Raw genomic sequence first — 19106 nt, forward strand, 5'->3', positions numbered from 1 at the left:
CAAGCTGAAAAAATCTGAGGCACCGGAGATACTTTCTGAAAGGGTGCTACAGTTTTTAAAGCGTAAAGCTGCTTGCTGTACTTTGGACTGATTACTGGGACAGCGATAAAAAGCATTCTGCCTTGAAGACAAACAAAACCAAGACCACCACACCACATAAATTGTGGCGTTACTAGTTAAAGGACTAACACAAACTCTGCTTCAGTGTTATTAAAATCTTCATAATAGAAGTAATGGAGAGCTGCTCGTTAAGTTTTGAGACGGTGTTATAGCACAGCATGTTTTACAAGGGATATTTCTTAATGAACTGCTTTACTAAGACTACACAGATATGCGAACCTGATTTCCATTCTGCTCACATTCCTGGAATATCAAGTAGAAGGCTACCACAAAAACAAAAAATAAACAGAGGGAATGGTTACATTATACTTTTGTTTTCCTATCACAGCAATAACAAATCATGAAGTATCAAAAGAGGATGGCAAGCACAGCACCGCTCTTTTCTGCCACTATTGTGGGAGGAAATCTAACAAATGTTTGCTTCAATTCCAGAAAGTAATAGATTCCCCAACTCTACAGGTCTATTTGGCATAAACACTGCCAACAAATTATATGCAAATCTGTTACAAATTCACTTCTCCAAAAGCCTGCCACTCAAAATAAGCAGCAGATAACATAGCAATAACAATTAATACAGCCAGTTCACGTATAAAAATACTGCAAAGAGGTCAAGAGGAGACTGGCATCCCACAAGAGGACCATAAATTTAGGTCAGCTTGTAGCTGCTCTGTTCCAGCAGCTGAACAGGAAACAATGTGATGCACAGAATGAGATGTCAGTCACTTGGGCTCACTCTTTGCTGAAGCAAGAGAGAAATTACAGCCCACTTTCAGGCTTACTTCTGCACACTTGCTTCAACTAGAAGAGTGTACATGCTGAAAGCTGGAGAGCAGTTCATCCCACTTGGAAAACAGAAACTCTTTCTGGTAACATCCAAACGTGTATTCACAGTGCAACAGCCTACAAAGAGAGGTGAAGCTGTTTCCTCCAGCCAATTATTTTTGAGCCAGGCTATGTAGGGCATCTCACAATTACATCTTTAAGGAGTAAGTAATTAACTCCTTAAATGAAAAGAAAACACATTCCATCCTCTCTTTATCAAGGATGTGTGAATATCACCCCTACACAACTTCAAAAGTCTAGACTGGGAGGGTTTTAAGTAGATGCCATTAAATATTGATGTTGTATTTCATTTTTTACCTGACTATTTATTTGAAAGGAATTAATTAGTACATTGGAAAAATATTTTTTTTATATGTGGCTGTCAGACATACAGAATTTTTATAGCATTCAGCGAACACTGCAATTCTAGTGTACAGAATCTATTTTGGGTATCAGCACACTATATTGATTTTCAATATACGAAGATACAATAAAATAGATACCCTCTATTTTACTTTTCAACTTAGTCTCAGAGTACAGTAACTATTCAGTAGTTTACAATTTCACAACACATAAGAACTTGCATAACAAACGTGGGTGCAAGAGAAATTACTCTTTTTCTCCAGACCAGAAGAGTCATAAATTAGATGGGACAGGTTTGAGACCTGTGTACAATTTCCACGTCCTTGAGTGACATGTGCTCCATCCTTCCCATCTTGCTTGTCTTTAACTCCTATTACACAATTTGCAAGACAGGGCCCATCAATGCCTGGACTGCACAATGCCTACCTAGCACAACGGGGATGGTATCTCCAGCAACAACTGCTATGACAATTCCTCCCAGGTTCATAAAATAAAATAAAAAATAAAAAAGAATAAGTGGGACTTCTGAAACAGCACAACACTTTAAGCAATGCACTTACTAAAACCGCAGACATTTAAGTGCTATAAGGGCTGATATCCCATAAATTACACTGAGAGACACTCCTCAAAAGTCTTGCTAAATGGTTAACTAATTTATTACTGAAGTGAGATAGTATTAGAGCATTTAGTTTCAAAGCAGAAGATATTAAAGGCAAAGTTCTATTTTTTTTGTGTAAAGATGTTGGCTTTGGATAATACAGTTCATTGGAGCAAATATAGCCTGGGAAAACTCCCTACCTCAAAACACTTTAAAAAAAAAAAAAAAAAAAAACAACACAAAAACTGCTCCAGTGCTCTGGAGTCCTAGACTCCGAGTTATTGGCTGCTTCTGTGACACTTGGTATATTCAACTGATCTACAAGACACCTTCCTTCATTAAACATGACACTTCCTGATTGGCACTCAAGGCTGCAAGAGGTTATCACACTGCACTTTAGTCGACATTTTTGGAAACATATGCGAGATGAGTTAATCTTGTGAATAATGCAAGAGACAAAAAAGAAGAGTGTCGTTGAGAATAAATAATCTACTAATGGAACGTAAGATGCATGGGGGGACAGCAGAAGATAATGGGATATTAATAAGACTTATCCTGCAGCAGAACATCAGAAAAGAGAAACTTTACCAGATCTCAAGGCTAAAGTGCAAGCCATCTGCATGTATTGGAGAAAAATTTCTTAGTCAGGGTACTAGAGACACAAATGCTTTAGAAAAACACGTGCCTGAAATGAGAGCAAAGGTTCTGAACATCGCCCTGCCCTGCACAGGCATTGATGCAAACAGAGTGACAGATGTTCAGAGAGCACAGTCAGCATCACAAAATTAAGCACAATGATTTAAATTTCTTATTAACCTCAAAAAAAAGCTGAAGACATAATGCAGACAGGCACAATGGATGCATAAACAAAAAGCCCAGGGCTTCAGCTCTTCTATCTGCACTGAAATAATAGAAATTACTCATAAAGGTAAGGGCTGAAGAATAAGGTTCAGCCTTTTATAAAGCGTGATTTAGTTGAACAATGGTACAAAATACAAGCAATTTCTAAAGTAACAGATATACTAATAAAGAGAAATAGCCTGAGCAACATTTTACACCAGTAAGTGCTTTGTGAGACAAAGCTTATCATAAAGGCTTCATGTTAGAAGTGATAGTGGTGGCAAGGTAAAAATAAATCTCATGAGTTTATCCTCTCTCTAAAGTTAAAAAGCTGCAATTTAAACAAAAAAATAAATTTCCCTACAGATAAAAACCCTGAAGTTATAAAAATGTTTCATATCTTTGCTTTCTTGTTACCTGTATAATTCCTATTCCATTGTACTTTTCTGTCAAGGCTGAAGAAAATTACATGGTTTACAAACTTTAAATCAAATATTTCAAAATACAGATGTTAAGTTAATATATATTGTCTCATTTATACAGCAGCAATTAACATTTTATCTTGGGACAGGAAGATCAAAAGAGATACTCCTTGTTCTATCTTCTTTTTATTGTGAATGCAAAATAGAGGATCAATATCATCTTCCAAATCTAGATTTAATTATATTTCTTGGGTAAACTGAACTGCCTTAGAAAAAAAGACAAAAAAAAAAAAAAACCAAAATAAATCTTCAGAATGGTCATGCTCAGAAACACATACCCAGAAAGCAATTTCAAGAAATAAGAGCATCTATCATATTCAAAAATGAATGAGCCCCTACTCTAAGCATCTAGAAGTATCATCACAAGCAATCCCGAGCAGTCGCACTGATTAAACTGCTCTGCAGGACTGACAAACAGGAGCTTGGATCATTGTAAACTTTGCGAGAGGAAAAGCCCACAGCTGAAGGGACACTGCTGCAGCAATTCCACGCGACTGCTGTTGCAACACGACCAAGGATGCCCAAAGCTTATGGTGGGCCTAGAGGCTCTAATCTTGATACACAGATGCTCCTTCTGACGCCAAGTCTACTAGTCCCTTGGCTATCTATATCAACCCTCATTATTAAAAATTACAATGTGCCAGCCTTCTTCCTCTTCCCTTTTCGCTCTGCCTTGTATCTATGCTTTGCTCACTTCAGCTTTCATCCATTACATTGCTACGGCTTTGTCTCTTGGATTAAAGAGCACTCAAACACAGAAGAAATGCCTTTGTTTGAAGAACAAACAGGAACCTCCTGTCCAACCTTTGACTTGGATGGATCAGAGCTAGTGATCTTCATACAGCAACTGGAGCTTCTGGGCACCGTTCCCTGAACGTCCCATGACTCCCCAACTATTTTATAAAACAGGGATAGACCATTTGCTCAATGAGCAGTTGAATCATCTAAAAAATATGAAAGAGGATATTGACTTGAATCTACTAGGTGCTTTATCTGCCAAGCAAGCTTGGCCTGTGAACCAGAGTGATACAGAGGAGGGGGAAGAGGAAAACAAGCACGTGCTTACCAATGTACACAGAGGGCGAGGGAAAGAAAGGGAATTTCTCATTTAACAAGAACATCCCCTCCCACAGCAAGGACAACAAGGTCATTCGGTGCTCTTCAGTTGTCATAATGACAATACCTTCCACTTGAAAGAGTCTTTGGAAGCTAGAACTCTGGTCCAAAGGTTGACTGAAACTGCTATTGGCCTCAGCCAAGAAAATGGAAGTAAAGACCTTATTTTTCACAAACCCTGAAGTTTAAACCTATCTCCCCATATAATGGGGTTTTGGCTGCTAACGCAAACCATGGCCCATGTTACTGGGCCATGAACCAGTAGGACCAAGGAAGTTTATGTTAAGGTAGAGTACTTTGACAGAGCATCTCTGAAGTCAAGAGTTCTTTAAGATGAGAGCATCTGTCAACTTCTACCAGGGACATTCAATGTGTCTTCACAAACATTATTAACAGAGTCACCCGAAAACATTCCAGCTTATATAAAGTCCTCAGGCCTTCTGGATATATTTGTTCTCTTATGGGAAGGATCCCAACAGTCTGTAAAAGGAAAATTACTGCTTACCTGACGTGGTGTACAGACCGAGGTGGATCAAGACAAAGTGGCTAAAAACTAAGAGCAAGACTATTTTTTTGAGTACTCCTGTATGTGAGTGACATTCATAATCATCAGTAACGATATTCAACAAGGTTACTGACACATTATAGTTAAATCTTGCTTATAAGCACTTAACATACAGACTAAAGCTCAGTCATAATGTTTCATTCCTCATCCAAATTAACAAAAGTATTTCCAGAAAAGCTGAATGCAACCATGACATTTTTATCCTCAAGAAATTCATGCATAACTTGTAGACCCCGTAAATGCACACAAGTAAACAGTCTTAAAATTTTGCAAAATTAAGACTTAATACAATATGCATAGGAACTGATGTTTCCTCAGTAGTGACTGCTGTTAAAAAATTATGTATTTCCTGGCTTTAAAATGCTTAAATCTAATTTAATAATTGTGACCATATCTATTTTTAGAACAGCTATGGAACACACACACAAAGCAGAGAAAACAAGTTATAAATGCAATGCCATGAATAGAGCTATATAGTTCACGCATTTTTTTTCTTTTCTTCCCTAAGAGAATCTGAGCATTAAGCACTGCAGCACACAAAGAAAATGTATTATAGTCCCCTTTTTTAAGGGTGATTTGTGCCTGCAGCTTTTTTCTTTTAGTTTTGGGTTCGTCTTCTGATTATTTTCAAAATTCTGCGTATCTAAGAAAGCCTCTTGAAGTGCATTAGGGCTTACACATCAGTCCCAGACTGTTTAATTTAGCCCTAATACCTTGAGGAAGCTTCAGGATGGATTGTTGCTATTCTGATTAAGGAATCAATCTCACCCCCTGCTGAGAAGGTTAGATGAATGCTTTGCCCCCAGAGGGAAATCAATGTTGCTCCACTGACCAGAACTTCCAAACACTGCATGCACCGATGTATCATGAATAAAGAAATACACACTTAATTCTTGCATTCTAATTATAAAAAAGGGTTCTCAATTTCCACTATTTTGACACTTTTTTACTTGCTCAACTCTTGAAGCATGTGTTCTAACGTTTTACTACTCTGTCAATATTCCAGATATTTTGTTCCCAGACATTAACTCACAAGCAAAGCACAAAAGATGACTCTGCCAAGCTAATAACTGATCCAATACAAATTTCTATAATCGTATGCATGAAAACCATACATATCATATAAAAGAAAATGTCTTCTGACCTTTGTGTGAATGGAGTGCGCTACTTTGTCATGCTGTTCCTAACCAGCAAGTATTTCAACTCAACTGCTAATAGCCAAGCGAAATATTTATATTTGTATTGTTTAAGATCAGCAAAAGCTTTTGTTAGCTGGAATAATTTAATACACTCCCACAACCTTTAAATGTTGGCACTATGATATGCAAGCCTTCTTTTCAAGACTAAGTATTTTCAAAGAACATCAACAACTATGTAGATCCAGTCTCCAAAGATGCCTAAATTAGGCACATGTGTTTCACAACAGCCCATTTCTTGCAAAAATCGTCTTTTTCCAACAATTACAGCTTTCCTATTTCAAGATAGTTTCACATCAATCATACTGAACCTCTGGAAAAGGAGCTTTCAACAATTTTGTACATAATACAAGTATAAGGATGACACAGACAAGAATCAGAGCAAAAGCTGCGATGCAAAAGAAAAACCAGCCCACAATTACCCAGAAGAGGAGGTGCAGAGGTGCTCACAGTTCATATCATGCTTTACCAGGAGTGGATGCATACTTCCACTCTTCCAGGTTTGTTTCCTGGGCTACTTCATTGCATCTCAGAAGACTGCATGCAGCCACGCAGCCAGAGAAACATTATTTTGTCTTTAAATAGAGTTGGAACCTAGCTATCCCCCCCCCACACCATTCCAAAAATAAGGCTGTAAATCCCCAGGGCACTGATTTAAATAGGAACAGAGTCATGCATGTCATATGATATGCATTCTCATTACCTAAAGGATAGGCTGGTGTATTTGCTCATCTTATAATTTTGGTTTTCAGGTAAAGCATGCAACAATAATCTTTAAGCTCTGAATGCCTTGATCACTGTGGGCAGGCTGTCTGTCCTTCAGGAGGATGTAGCCTTTCTTTCAGCTGATGACAGTGTCTTTGAGCAAAGTAGCAAAAAAGCTACTAACCAATATATACACTACTGAAATGTTTGCTTAGAGCATTTTTTTTTTTCCACACACCAAAAACTGAAGTAAAGCTGCGCTACACAGTTTTTCAGTTTTCACATGTTAAGTTACGAACACATGCCAAAAAGCATCCTCTGTAAAACACAGATGTCTCACAACTCAAAAGAGTTGTAAGGAAATAAAGGCTCTTGACCAGCACATACAACCTTTTCCTCTCACCCTTTATTTTTAGGCTTTTCCAGTGACAACACACGAGCAAAAGTATCTCAGACTGTTATACTTGGGAGAGACAGACAGGATAGGTGAAAAAATATTTATGTAGTGCTCTATTGCAGCTCTCCCGGTTCATCCACTGCCAGTTTTTCTTTTACTACAGCAAAACCTTAAGTTACACATTCTTAATGAACGCCACTCCTATAAGACCCACATTTGACAGATCAACAGCTCTCAAGAGGGCAAGAAATATTTCCCTTCCCCATTTAACTTTTGTTTGAGAAAACACACTTCCATTCACTCACTGCTGCATGCCAATCATATTTTTCCTTTTGTAAATACAAGATAAATGTGTTAAAGCATTCATCTCCGCATAAGAGGAAAGCGTAATGCAGAGCAAAAAAATATTATCTAAATGCATTTTAAATCTATTTGCTAAACAATTCCTTAAGGCTTTCTGCACAGTATGAGTGGATGAAAAAAAGCAGTGCGCACACTCCTGGATAAAGCTCTCATTTGGGGATGTGGTCAAATATTCTTCCACAGTGTGTAAAGATGCAAAATGCAACCGCAGAAATCAACGTACATACATTCAAACCGGTAAGTCAACTGTACTAAAATATTACATGGAAAAAGCCACATAAAAATAGCAATGCTACAAAGCCAAGCATGCAAAAGAGGACTGCTAGGTCCCTTTGCTACTTTTCTGGTTTAATTATTTTTTAATCTTCATTTTTTGCTCTATGCTTCTTCCTTCCCCTGTGCACCCACTACACTTTCTCCTGATCCCATCAAACTCTCAACTTGACATTTCTAACACACTAATCCCATTGCACATCCTGTCTGACAGCAAGTCACAATCCCACCTGTCTTACGTGGAGTCCAAACCTGCCCTCCCCACATGCTCTTTATCCAAGCTGTTTCCTTGCTTCTTTTGTTTAAACTCCCATTCTCCTCCTGAGCTCATTTCTGCTGTTTCCTTTGTCCAGTTATTCCCAGTTCTCCCATCCTCCCCGACTTCACTATCAGAATTGCCAATTCAAATTGCCTCTCCTCAAACAATCCAATTCCCATCAGTCTTGGAACAGGAACAGTTCCTAGACAAGCAGCTCCGAGTTTCTGTAACTAGATCCTAGTCTGATCTCTACTCCTTCTTCCCCACAACATTTGGTCTCTTGAGTCAGCTAGTTTCCTCTGACCACAGCACCTCTTCCCCCATTCCTCACCCTCAGGTGAGCATAACAAGAGAAGAACCAGTCCATAAGAAGAGAAGAACCAGTTTGCTACCACCAAGGAGGTGTAAGTGGTCAGATGGGCCTTCAACATGACTCAGTGCAGCCATGCCTTTCATCCCCTTTCCCTCCCAGCTGTAGTCCGCTTTCTCCCAACTCACTGACCCTAACTATTCTTCTTTAATACAGCCCAGACCCTCACTTCTGAGAGCAGAAGAGGCTACCTGACTCCACCCCAGCCTCGAGCAGCCATGGCATGGAAAGTCTGGCTGCACTCTTGCAAGGACCAGACTGAGGCATGTTCAATTATTCTGTGGGTGACTGCATCATCTTGTCCCACAAAAACCCCTCCAAGGCCCAAACGTACTCAGCACACACTGGAACTTCTGAATGAACACTTCCGCACTAGTATCTTCACTGAGTACTTGCAAAGTGGTATTTTTCAAAAGACAAGTTTGCCTAATTTGGGCAGATTTTCTCAAGAACAGCATAAGGCATATCCCTGTTCAACAGCTATTGTCTGCCAAATTTCAAAACATCGCTCCAATGAATGGGAGCACTACAGCTTTCCAAACCCGAAGAGGCATCGTGTTTAGTACGTGCAAGATACTGGCCCTGGCAACAACCAAATAATCCTGACTAATCTGAAATACTGAAAATGAGAAGTGGGTGCAGAAAAAAGAAAACTGCAGCCTGACCACACTAACTTGGAAAGAAATTTAAGCAGCAGAAAATAAATTACTTCAACAGAAAGTGTTAAATAACCTTCATAATGTGAAGAGCTACCAGCTCAGTCAAGAACATTGGCTGAGAAAACTGTCCGTCCAAGTCACCCAATAAGCAATGTCTCGGAGTTAACTGGAGCTGAGCATCAAAATCTCCATGAGTCCAGTTAGGAAAAAGCAGTAGTCTCAGTATCTCTGCAAGATGATTGTTCTCCTGTCACATGGGTAATACTCCTTTATCGGCATATCCACAGACTCAATGTAATGAAAATAAATTTTTTGAACGATAAGGTGAATAATTTATGAGAGAAATTGTACCTGCCATCCAGAGAGGAGTAAGTCTAAACACTACAAACTACCCTTCCCCTTCAGATACGTAAATGCTACTAGCAGCACGCACACCTCACTAAAAGGGTAGAATGTAAGGACTTAAAAAAAAATTTTAGGTACCAAGCAGAAGCATCTGAAAATACTGAATAAGAGACAGCCAAGTGACACATATCTAACATAAGAAACCTATGTTATTTCAGCTACAAGAAGAATGGTAATCCACTCTAGTATTTCCTCAGGATTAAGGACTATCTGCATGACTTGGTAGCTCATTGGGGACCATCCTTGTAAACCAGGCATTAATTCCTGAGAGACTCCGTTTCAAGTTTTATTGCTTTACTGGGTTTTGGAGGGTGTCTAGGGGATTGCTGTTGTTCTTTTGGTTGTTTTTCCAATTAGGTTGACTCTTCCCCAAATAAATTAAGGACGACATTGCCACAGAACTGCTTCTTTACATGCATTACAACATACATGTCTGCTTCAGTGATCAGCAATGAACACCACACAAGCAACAAACACCATGCAATCAACATTTTATTCTTGCACTTTAACTGCACTGCTCTGTGCTGCAAGTAATCTAGAAACCTCATCTACATTTTTTTTTCATTTTTAGATGCAAAGAGAAACATTTTATTTAATAATGCAAACAAACCATTCTTAATAAGCTGAGCCAAAATAAAGCATTGACCAGGTTAATAAGGTTATCCAGACAATACAGAAGCAAAGCAATCATGTAAAAATTCCAAAGGGATCCAGATCACCCCTACCACACCTGCTTGAGAAGAAACACCAAAACCATCATATCCTGGACATACATATGTGTCATACATACTACTTTTTCCCATTTTGTATTTTAGAAAAGGACAAAGACTGCAACATGTCAAGAGACAGTGTTTTTCCTCTCACCAATTTGACCATCATTTAAAAAAAGTGAAATGGAAAAGCAAGGTTTCTAGGCATTGAAGAAGAAGAGAAGTTTCATCTGAAAAGTATACGATTATATTGAAGAGCAAATTATTTTAAAATATTTATATGAACACTAAACAAACTCTCAACCTAGCATTGGTTTTGAGGGCTGGATTGGATTAAAGGTATAACCAATCTCAGAAACATTATTTCAAACAGGATGAAAGTGAATTTCCAAAAATTCATTAGCAGGTTACCTTTCCAGCAATCAAAAGGCAACAATGTAAAGCATGTTATTATGTTACAGTGCAGTAATGTCTCCTGCTCTTCATGTGGAGTATGGCTTTTGAAATTCTGCTTTAAAAGAATGTTTCACAACATGAGTAATACTAATGAGCTGCAAAGAGTCCAGAAAAACATCCTCTCATGTTTGACTGCCTTCCCATATGGTTCAAGAAAGCAGGGGATAGTGAACAGCCACAATCCAAATGGGAAGAGTCTGTGACTGAAAGAAAGAAAAAACATCTTCTGCAGTCTTGACTCATGCTGAAAGACTGTAAATCCCCCATTCTTTAATGAATAGGTAGAAAATACAAGAATAGCCTGGTGACAATATTATAGAAATCCTCTTTCTTAGAGCAAAGCAGAATTGTAAACGAAATTACTCAGACATTCATACATAAAGACCCAGCAACTCCTTCAGGTACAAGAAGGGAGTCTTTCTACTCCCAGTGCCTGGCAGTACCAAGGGTGTACGCAGGGACCTCACACACAACCCCATTCTCCTACCAACCAGCTCCTGAGAGGCGCAGGGGAGTTCCCACACAATACATCTTAAAGTTTAAAAAAGAACTACTTTTATACTAATGAAAGGGACTGTGACACCACTAATTTTAAAATACGCGTATTTACAGGCTGCAGCAGCCTGAACTACTATCCTGTGCTGGGCAAATGTACCAAGGTGTGCACTGCAGAATTACAATACCGTGTAATGATTCAACTTCTATAAAAAAAATCTCACTCAGTAATCTGCATATACAGACTGACCACTTAAAACAGCAAGTGATCCACTGTGAAATAAGGAGGAGATATTGGTGTCAGACAATTTTGCTGCCTCAAATCTGTCCAAATAACTATGCAGAATACTTAGCTAATGAAAAATGTATTCTGCTTTTAAGTGCCCATCTCCAGCACTCTGTATATAACTTTTACTGAAAGCCTTAGAATAAACAAATCAAAATTATAAATATGATGCACTTAATCCTGACCTCAGCTGCTCCCACACACACACTGTATTTGCTTTTAGGGTCCCTTACTCAGGGATTATATTTTTGTGGTTGAAATTCCTGCCTCTGAAATACACAGAAGTTTTAACCAGTTACTAAATAGAAACCAAGATTCTAGTAAATACAAAGAGAAAGGGGTCAAGGATGCACAACTCTGCCTCTAGAAGTTGTCTGAATGATGCCAAATAAGTTGCAACAATTTACAGCCGATTTACAATAAACCACACTTTTCAGAAGAGCATTTACCATCACTGCAGAAGATTTTCAAAGCTGCAAACAATTCACCCGCCCACCTTTGAAGGCTCGGCCCATTACCTTATATAATGGAAACTCTCAACTCATAATCAGAGTTAACTTGTGATTTAGCATGCCAGACTGAATACTTCTAATCTGTGTCCCTGTCCCATCAGAAACCAGCTCCTTTTCCTTTCAGTCTTTGAGAGTAACAGTTAACACCCAAACCCAAAGAATCGGCAGGGGGTAGGGGATGCGAGAATGGGATGGGTGGGATGACACACACAGAGATTTCTATTGCATGCAATCAACTATAGTGATGCATACAAGAAAACTGGATGTTGGCTTAAGAAAACACATCAAACCTAGATCCAGCTCTGCAGTTAGCAAGACAAGAACAGAGCCTTCATTTAAGATCACATTTGACTACTGTGCCCAGATAACACCACTGTATAGTGCCACCAAGGTCAAAATTACCTTGGTACTCCAGACGGTTTCCGAATGTGAGTCACCACTATATGCAACACCCATACCTTATAAATACTACTGAAGAACAATACTGCATTCAAGCAAATTTAAGAAGTGCAAGATTACAGCTGTTTAAACACAAATTCTGCTGATGGAATAGGAGACGCAAATACTGAACTGGAAAGGGTTTATCAGTTGCAGATTGCAAATGGGGCCTTCAAGTTCCGAGTTGCACCTATGTTTCATCGTCTGACAATGAGGATGTAGTCAAGAGAACATGATCTAAAGAATCTCACTTTTTTAATGCTGTGATTTAAGAAATTACTATCACTGAAAATAATAATTTTCTAAACCATAAGAAGTTTAACAGCAATTCACATATATAAGTGGAATGAACTTTATAAAGCAAAAATAACCATATCCACAAATGGTATTTTTTCCATACTAAACCATACTGGAACACTCTACAAACAAAAGGCGCAGTCCCCAAAGTATCAGTCACATGAGGAGTTAGCCAACAGAGCCCCTTGCGTAAGGACAACAAATTAAGCCCTTTGCAAATACAGAATATTCACCTTCTCACAGGTTGAAAGGAGAGTGACAGCTGTTAGCAGACACCCAGATTTCCACAAAGGAAAAATTTGATTAAGTCAGCTTCCTCCCCAGTTGTTTTTTTTTAAACTTTATATTAAATATGGAAAAAAAACCCTAACAACAAACCCACAACATCTACACCTCTGAAACATTTATAACAGAAAGATGAATCTTCCCACATTTAATCGTTTTACCACTTGCACTTGCCATGCTGTGTGACAGTGTTCTAAAGAGATAAGAGTTCTTCCTGGACCATTTAGCCACAAATTTACACGTAGCTCCCCCAAACTACATACTGTACCAAAACTCATCATCAAGACAGTTCGTTCCTTTCAATATACCAACCATGCAGCCACAACTTTCTCCACTCAAAGACAAGGACTGAAGAGCTGAGGTTAGTTTTAGCTCAGTTTGCTATGTAATTCCTACCACTTGCTTCAAGGGCTTCATACCACACAAAACACTGGTGGGAAGTGCAGCACACAGTAGCATTTTACCAGCTCAAACACCCTTCAGAATAGCTGCATGTGCCATGCTCTGTGTTATTCCCCACTACCCAAGAGAGGAAAAGCATGAAAGAGATCTGAGTATGCTTTTACAGCCTATTGTCCCCAAAGCATAGCTGACTGACGGTACAAGTTGGGTCTCTACACCAGTACACGTAATCTTTATTTACCACTTACGTTAGCTAAGTATTTAGAAAACATTGCCAATTTCAAGATTCAGACAGGAAATAAGTATTTACCCTCCTACCTGTTAGCCCTTAATGCTACTCTTGAACTGAGGTGAAAAACAAAATGGTTCAGTCCTATGACTGTACTTTGTCCTTTACCCACTGTGTCTTCCTCCAGCTCCCATATGTTTCAAGTATAACGGGCAGAAATACTTTTGCAGGGGTCGGGGCAGACTGACAAACTGCGCAGCAGGCAGAGCAGCCGCTGCCGCCCTGTACGGCATGCTTACACACAGGAGACTCACCCAGACGGTGGCATGAGACTTTCTCAGGTTTTGCTCTGTAACGCTGGATTGCGTGGAGGCTCCAGATGATCTCATTATCCCGAGCATTTAGCCTCATTCAGGATACAAATGCTGCATTAGTACCTCTAATAATTCTGCTGGTTATGGGTCCATTTACACTCACAGGGCCAATCTTAAGATGAAACTTAGAAGTCTAGATTCAAGTGAAACATCAGTAGGAACTTTGCAATAGGATTTGCAAGCCAAAGGCACAGAATACACTCACATCAGAGCACGAGGCTAAAAGTCTGTCTTGGGAATAACTTACATGTTGCTGAAGGGATTTTATCGCTTCTGAAGTATGAGGCTTTCTGAGCCAGTGCCTTTTTTTTTTTTTTCCCAGGAACGAACAGAAATTCTACATAAATCCATGCACATTAACATTCTACATGCTCTAAAGAGCAAACTCGATTTTACTTCTCCTTTGCTACATTTAAAGGGGTGGTGAATCATAAACAAGCATCCAGTCTGGTAGATCAGCACATCAGGGATACAGGGTGCGAATCAAGCCTAATAAAACACTAATCTTTCTAGCAATTTTCAAAACTACAGTTGGAAATGCTTGCTATTGCCTCAGCTTTCAGTCCATCAAACGGTTGCATCAAATCATATACCAGTCACACGGTAAAACAGGCATTTGTTGCTTGCCACACCTGCTCCTAAATCCCCATTCAGTGACTTCTTAAAACAAATACCAAGTTCTAAGGTAAATGGAAATTTAATTTTGGTTTGTTTTTTTTTTTTTTTTTAAAAAAAAAAAAAAGCATGCCATGATCAACAAAAGGAGGTAGCATATATCAAATACAGGTTGTTTGTGTGGTTTCCTTTCCCAGTGAAAGGAAGAACATGGAGAGAGAAATCAGTGTTTTGGCCTAAATACCCAGAGCACTGGAAACCGATGTGTTTTCAAAGCTCTGCCCAATAAAGCAACTCCTGCCAATTTTGTGTCTAGAACCAACCCTTTTCCTCAGTAACCTGCTACGCTTCTCAAAGTACTACATTGAAAACATGAAAAATAACACTTTGATGCTGCTGAAGACAATAATTTCATCAATAAAATTTTCAAGGAGAAAAAAGATATAAAGCAGTCTGTAGCTGTTAGAGAATACTATATAACTGCGTACACACCTGCATGGATTACACAAAACAGAAAGAACTAGTTATAAGTACTACTCTACTACTGCTGTTCGTGTGCAGAAACATCTCAGTATCGCTTGCACACTTTTAAGAATGCGAAAATAACTAAGTCCATGTTGAGAATTCATAATTTATTTTCCTGTGTCAAAATTGTTATACTGACTCTTACTTTAATTCCACTCCAACTACTTCATGTCCCCCGAAAGCACCCAAGATGCAGAAAAGAAGGCAACTGCAGATTTTCCCATAAACATTCCCATGCAGCAGAGCTCTTTATATACTGATGAATCAATATAGCATCACTAGAATATTTCATCAGTATATATCCCCTTTCTTTCTCTGGAATATACAAACATACCACAATAACCTCTCAGTAAGCATTTGCTCCCTAATTTGCTGTCTAGTTCTAACCAGATCTAGCTATAACGTAACTACAATGTCACAGCAAAACACGATGCTTGCTTAACTGCCAGAACAGACCAGTAATGCGTCCAGAAAAAACAGCAATTAGCACATCTAAAATAACCATCCTATACAGGGACAGTTTAAAAAGCTTAGCTATGTTTATATCTTAACTTGCATTGGTTACTAGCCACAGAGATGAATCCAGGAGCGAAACCCTGCAGTGCTTTGCAATCCAGATGACCCTCTGCCACTCATTCTTGACTTCTCCATTCAAAACACTGTTTCCGTTTCCCTCTTCCCCCCCCCATCCCGAGCACAGATTTGTCCAAAGACCTCTCGTGTCCCACCATCACATTAACAACCGCTCGCCCAGCCTCCTGTCCACTGTTACAAGCCCTCAAGAACAGGTTTTTGCTCCATGCTTCACCACCGCGCTGCCAAACATGGCTGCACCGTGTCCTCTTTGTGATTGAATATGTATCTCTCTCTCGCCTTTCAAGACTTCTGCTATCTGCCGACCCTTATTTCCTCCGATTAGCAAGGGACCATTCCAAATCGCTATTATCCACTCCCCATTCCTTTTAACAGCTTGATGTTTCCAGTAACGTTCCACCGTAAACCAAATGCATTTATACTTTCCAGGTTCACTTCAAAAATCACTCAAGGAGCTTTAGACATTGAAACACCCTCCCCCCCCCATTAAAACGTACTTATTTACACACAACAGAAAACTCTCCTCATAAAAACCTCCGTCCTGCGGAACAAGCGTGGAGAGAAACCCCTTAACAACACCGAAGGGAAATTTTATCATCTGTTTTGGTTGGGTTTTATTTTTTTTCCTTCCCCTGCAGCTCCCTCTCCTGAAACCGGACCCCCCGGCGCACAGACCCACCTCATTCCACCCCCTCACCCCCCCTCGGCCTCCCGCAGCGGCCACACACCGAACCCCAACCCACCCCAGCCTCCTCCTCCCCTCCACCGACGCTTTCTGTGCCGTTCAGCGTTTTTCTTTTTATTTATTTTTTTTAAATTATTTTACTGAAGAAAATAAATAAAACTAACAAGTCTCCGCTGGGATTTCCCTGCGGAGGCTGCACGTATAAGTTTCCAGAAAGGGACGCCCCCCCTCCCGCCCGGCCCCCCGCACCTCACGGACCGTTATGACACGGGGCGGGCGCGGCGCTCCACGGTAACGGCCGCAACGGCGGCCCCGCTCGCTCGCTCCCTCCCTCCCCTCACTCACTCACCCACAGCTCCGTGCCCCAGCTCATGGCTCCGCCGCGCTGAGGGGCGGGCGGGTAGGGGGGCGCTCGGGGGCTGCTCTATCCCTTAGCTGGGCTTCCTTCCCCTTCGCTCCTCCGGTCAGCCCGGCGGGGCGAGGCGGGAGTGCTGCGGAGAGGAGCGGGACGAGACGGGACCGGGCGCTGCTCACCGCCGCTCCCGCCTCATCGCGCCGCAAAATGGCCCGAGCGGCGCCGCGCGGGGAGGCGGTGGCGGAGCGGGGCGGGCGGGGGGCGGTTGACAGCTCCGGCGCACTGCGCAGGCGCGTCCGGAGGGGGGGGGGGGGGGGGGAGAAGAGGCGGGCGAGGCCGGTACCGCGCAGGCGCGGCCTCCAGTCAGCGCGGCCCCGCTGCCCGCTGGCAGTGGCGGGATCGCGGCGCCGCCCGGCCCTGTCACCCCCGGGGTTCCCCCCAGGATAGGGCCCGGGGCTCTCAGCCCGCCCCCGGCCCCCTCGGGGTCCCCGCACGGCAGGGCCCGGGGCTCTCAGCCCGCCCCCGGCCCCCTCGGGGTCCCCGCACGGCAGGGCCCGGGGCTCTCAGCCCGCCCCCGGCCCCCTCGGGGTCCCCGCACGGCAGGGCCCGGGGCTCTCAGCCCGCCCCCGGCCCCCTCGGGGTCCCCGCACGGCAGGGCCCGGGGCTCTCAGCCCGCCCGTGGCATCAGCCGGAGGGCAGCCCTGATGGTGATCCCCGCCCTCCCTCAGGTGTCGCTACCTCACGTCTCAGCGCCCTCTTCCTCGAGCGAGGTGTGGGGCTTTTTTTTTTTTTTAACCAAATGCTGTTTTGGCCATTTCTAGGGCAACTGCCCTAGAGAAGAAGGAAACCCCCACCCTTAAAACTGACTACAAGGACTTCTTCAAACTCAGCTACCCAAATATATATATATATACACACACACACCCCAAAAATAACCCAAATCCAGGAATATTAAGTCCACCATCTGTCACCAACACGCTCAACGAGCAAGCAGAAAAATAACCAAATTATCTGGTTTTGCATAAATGTGGGTTATTGTAGCAATTATGCAGGCCTTGCAGAAAACAGCCTACTTCCTTGCCAGAGAAATACAATTCTGTGCTCGTCTTCCTCTTTAACTGCACTTATTGGAGCTGCGTCAATCTGATTTTACATTTCTGTTTTCCAGCTACAAGAAATGTAAAAAGAGCTTTAGACTGATATGTTTGTTGCTGCATCTGTTCATGAAAGATTTACACAGGCAGGGAAAAAAGGAAGAACGTTTATTCACCTGAGGAAAAAGGTATCTGCTTAGAGAGGGTGGGGATTCTTTTGATGTCAAAAGACAAAAATTGACCAGCTGCTACAAGTGTTCTCTCCTTTAGATTGATGCTTTTCTTTCACTGACACTAGGCTATTCCCCTACACGAGAAAGGACAAGAAAAGAATAAGTTAAGCAATTCCAACATTTAGAACAACAATGAAGACAAGTGTTATGTTAATAACTGAATTCCATTTATTTTTATCCTGGTTCAATGGATTTGAACATAAGAGTAGAATACTCCTCACACAGCTTTTTAAAGAGATACAGAGAACAGGCAACACTTTGGTTCATCATTAAAAGTTACTACCTTTAAGGACTGACTTCATAACAACTCAGAGACGCTCTTCTACTCATTTTACGGAGTACTTCTTCCTGCTACTGCCAACGTATTTAAATATCTGAGCCTGCCATGGTGCCTAAAGCACAACCACAGTCTTCCAAGGGTTTGTACTTCCACAAACTGCCAGGGAAGGGCCACCAAAACCCGCTGTCCTTCCACGTCCATCCAGGAGGCATTGCAAAACCAGACAATGGGGTTGCATCACACCTTTCTGACAGCTTAATCCATAAATATTTGAGTAAAAAGAATGTACAGAGACCAAACAGAAAGCAGCACTAGTATCATCTGAGGTAAATTTGCTGTGGAATTTCCTTCTGCACAAAGAGCTGGGAGGGGAACAAGGCAAACCTGTTACACCAGCATGGGCAGAGAAACCTGTCCACACTGAAAGATAAAAATACTTAACCAGTTACAGAAAGATAAAGGCCAGAAATACAAGTTTTGCATGAAGATGGTACATTAGAATCAACCATGCCAAAACCTATGAAAAGTTACTAAGATTTGTGTGGACAGAGGTTCAAGACAAGCACTAAACAAGATTGATTCTGGATATTTCTGGAAGGAGACTTTTTCCTGTCTTTGATTGTCTTTATTATTTACCCTGAAACTCTCCAAGACAGGGATTGCCACTTACATGATTACTTTCAGTTGCACAGCGCCCAAAACAGCAGG

At 41.3% G+C, this 19106-nt stretch overlaps 1 protein-coding gene across 1 annotated transcript in view; it reads right to left on the reverse strand.

Annotated features, from left to right (window-relative positions):
* The window catches only part of FNBP1 (formin binding protein 1), a 104309-nt gene extending 87333 nt beyond the window's left edge, over positions 1-16976 (reverse strand). Inside the window, exon 1 of the mRNA XM_082492502.1 lies at positions 16786-16976. Within this exon, the coding sequence (XP_082348628.1) occupies positions 16786-16809 (24 nt within the window). The 5' untranslated portion in view covers positions 16810-16976. The remainder of the gene's footprint in view (positions 1-16785) is intronic.
* Between the last annotated feature and the right edge of the window lie 2130 nt (positions 16977-19106).

Source organism: Vanellus vanellus, assembly GCF_965231255.1.
Source record: "Vanellus vanellus genome assembly, chromosome: 18".
NCBI lineage: Eukaryota > Metazoa > Chordata > Aves > Charadriiformes > Charadriidae > Vanellus > Vanellus vanellus.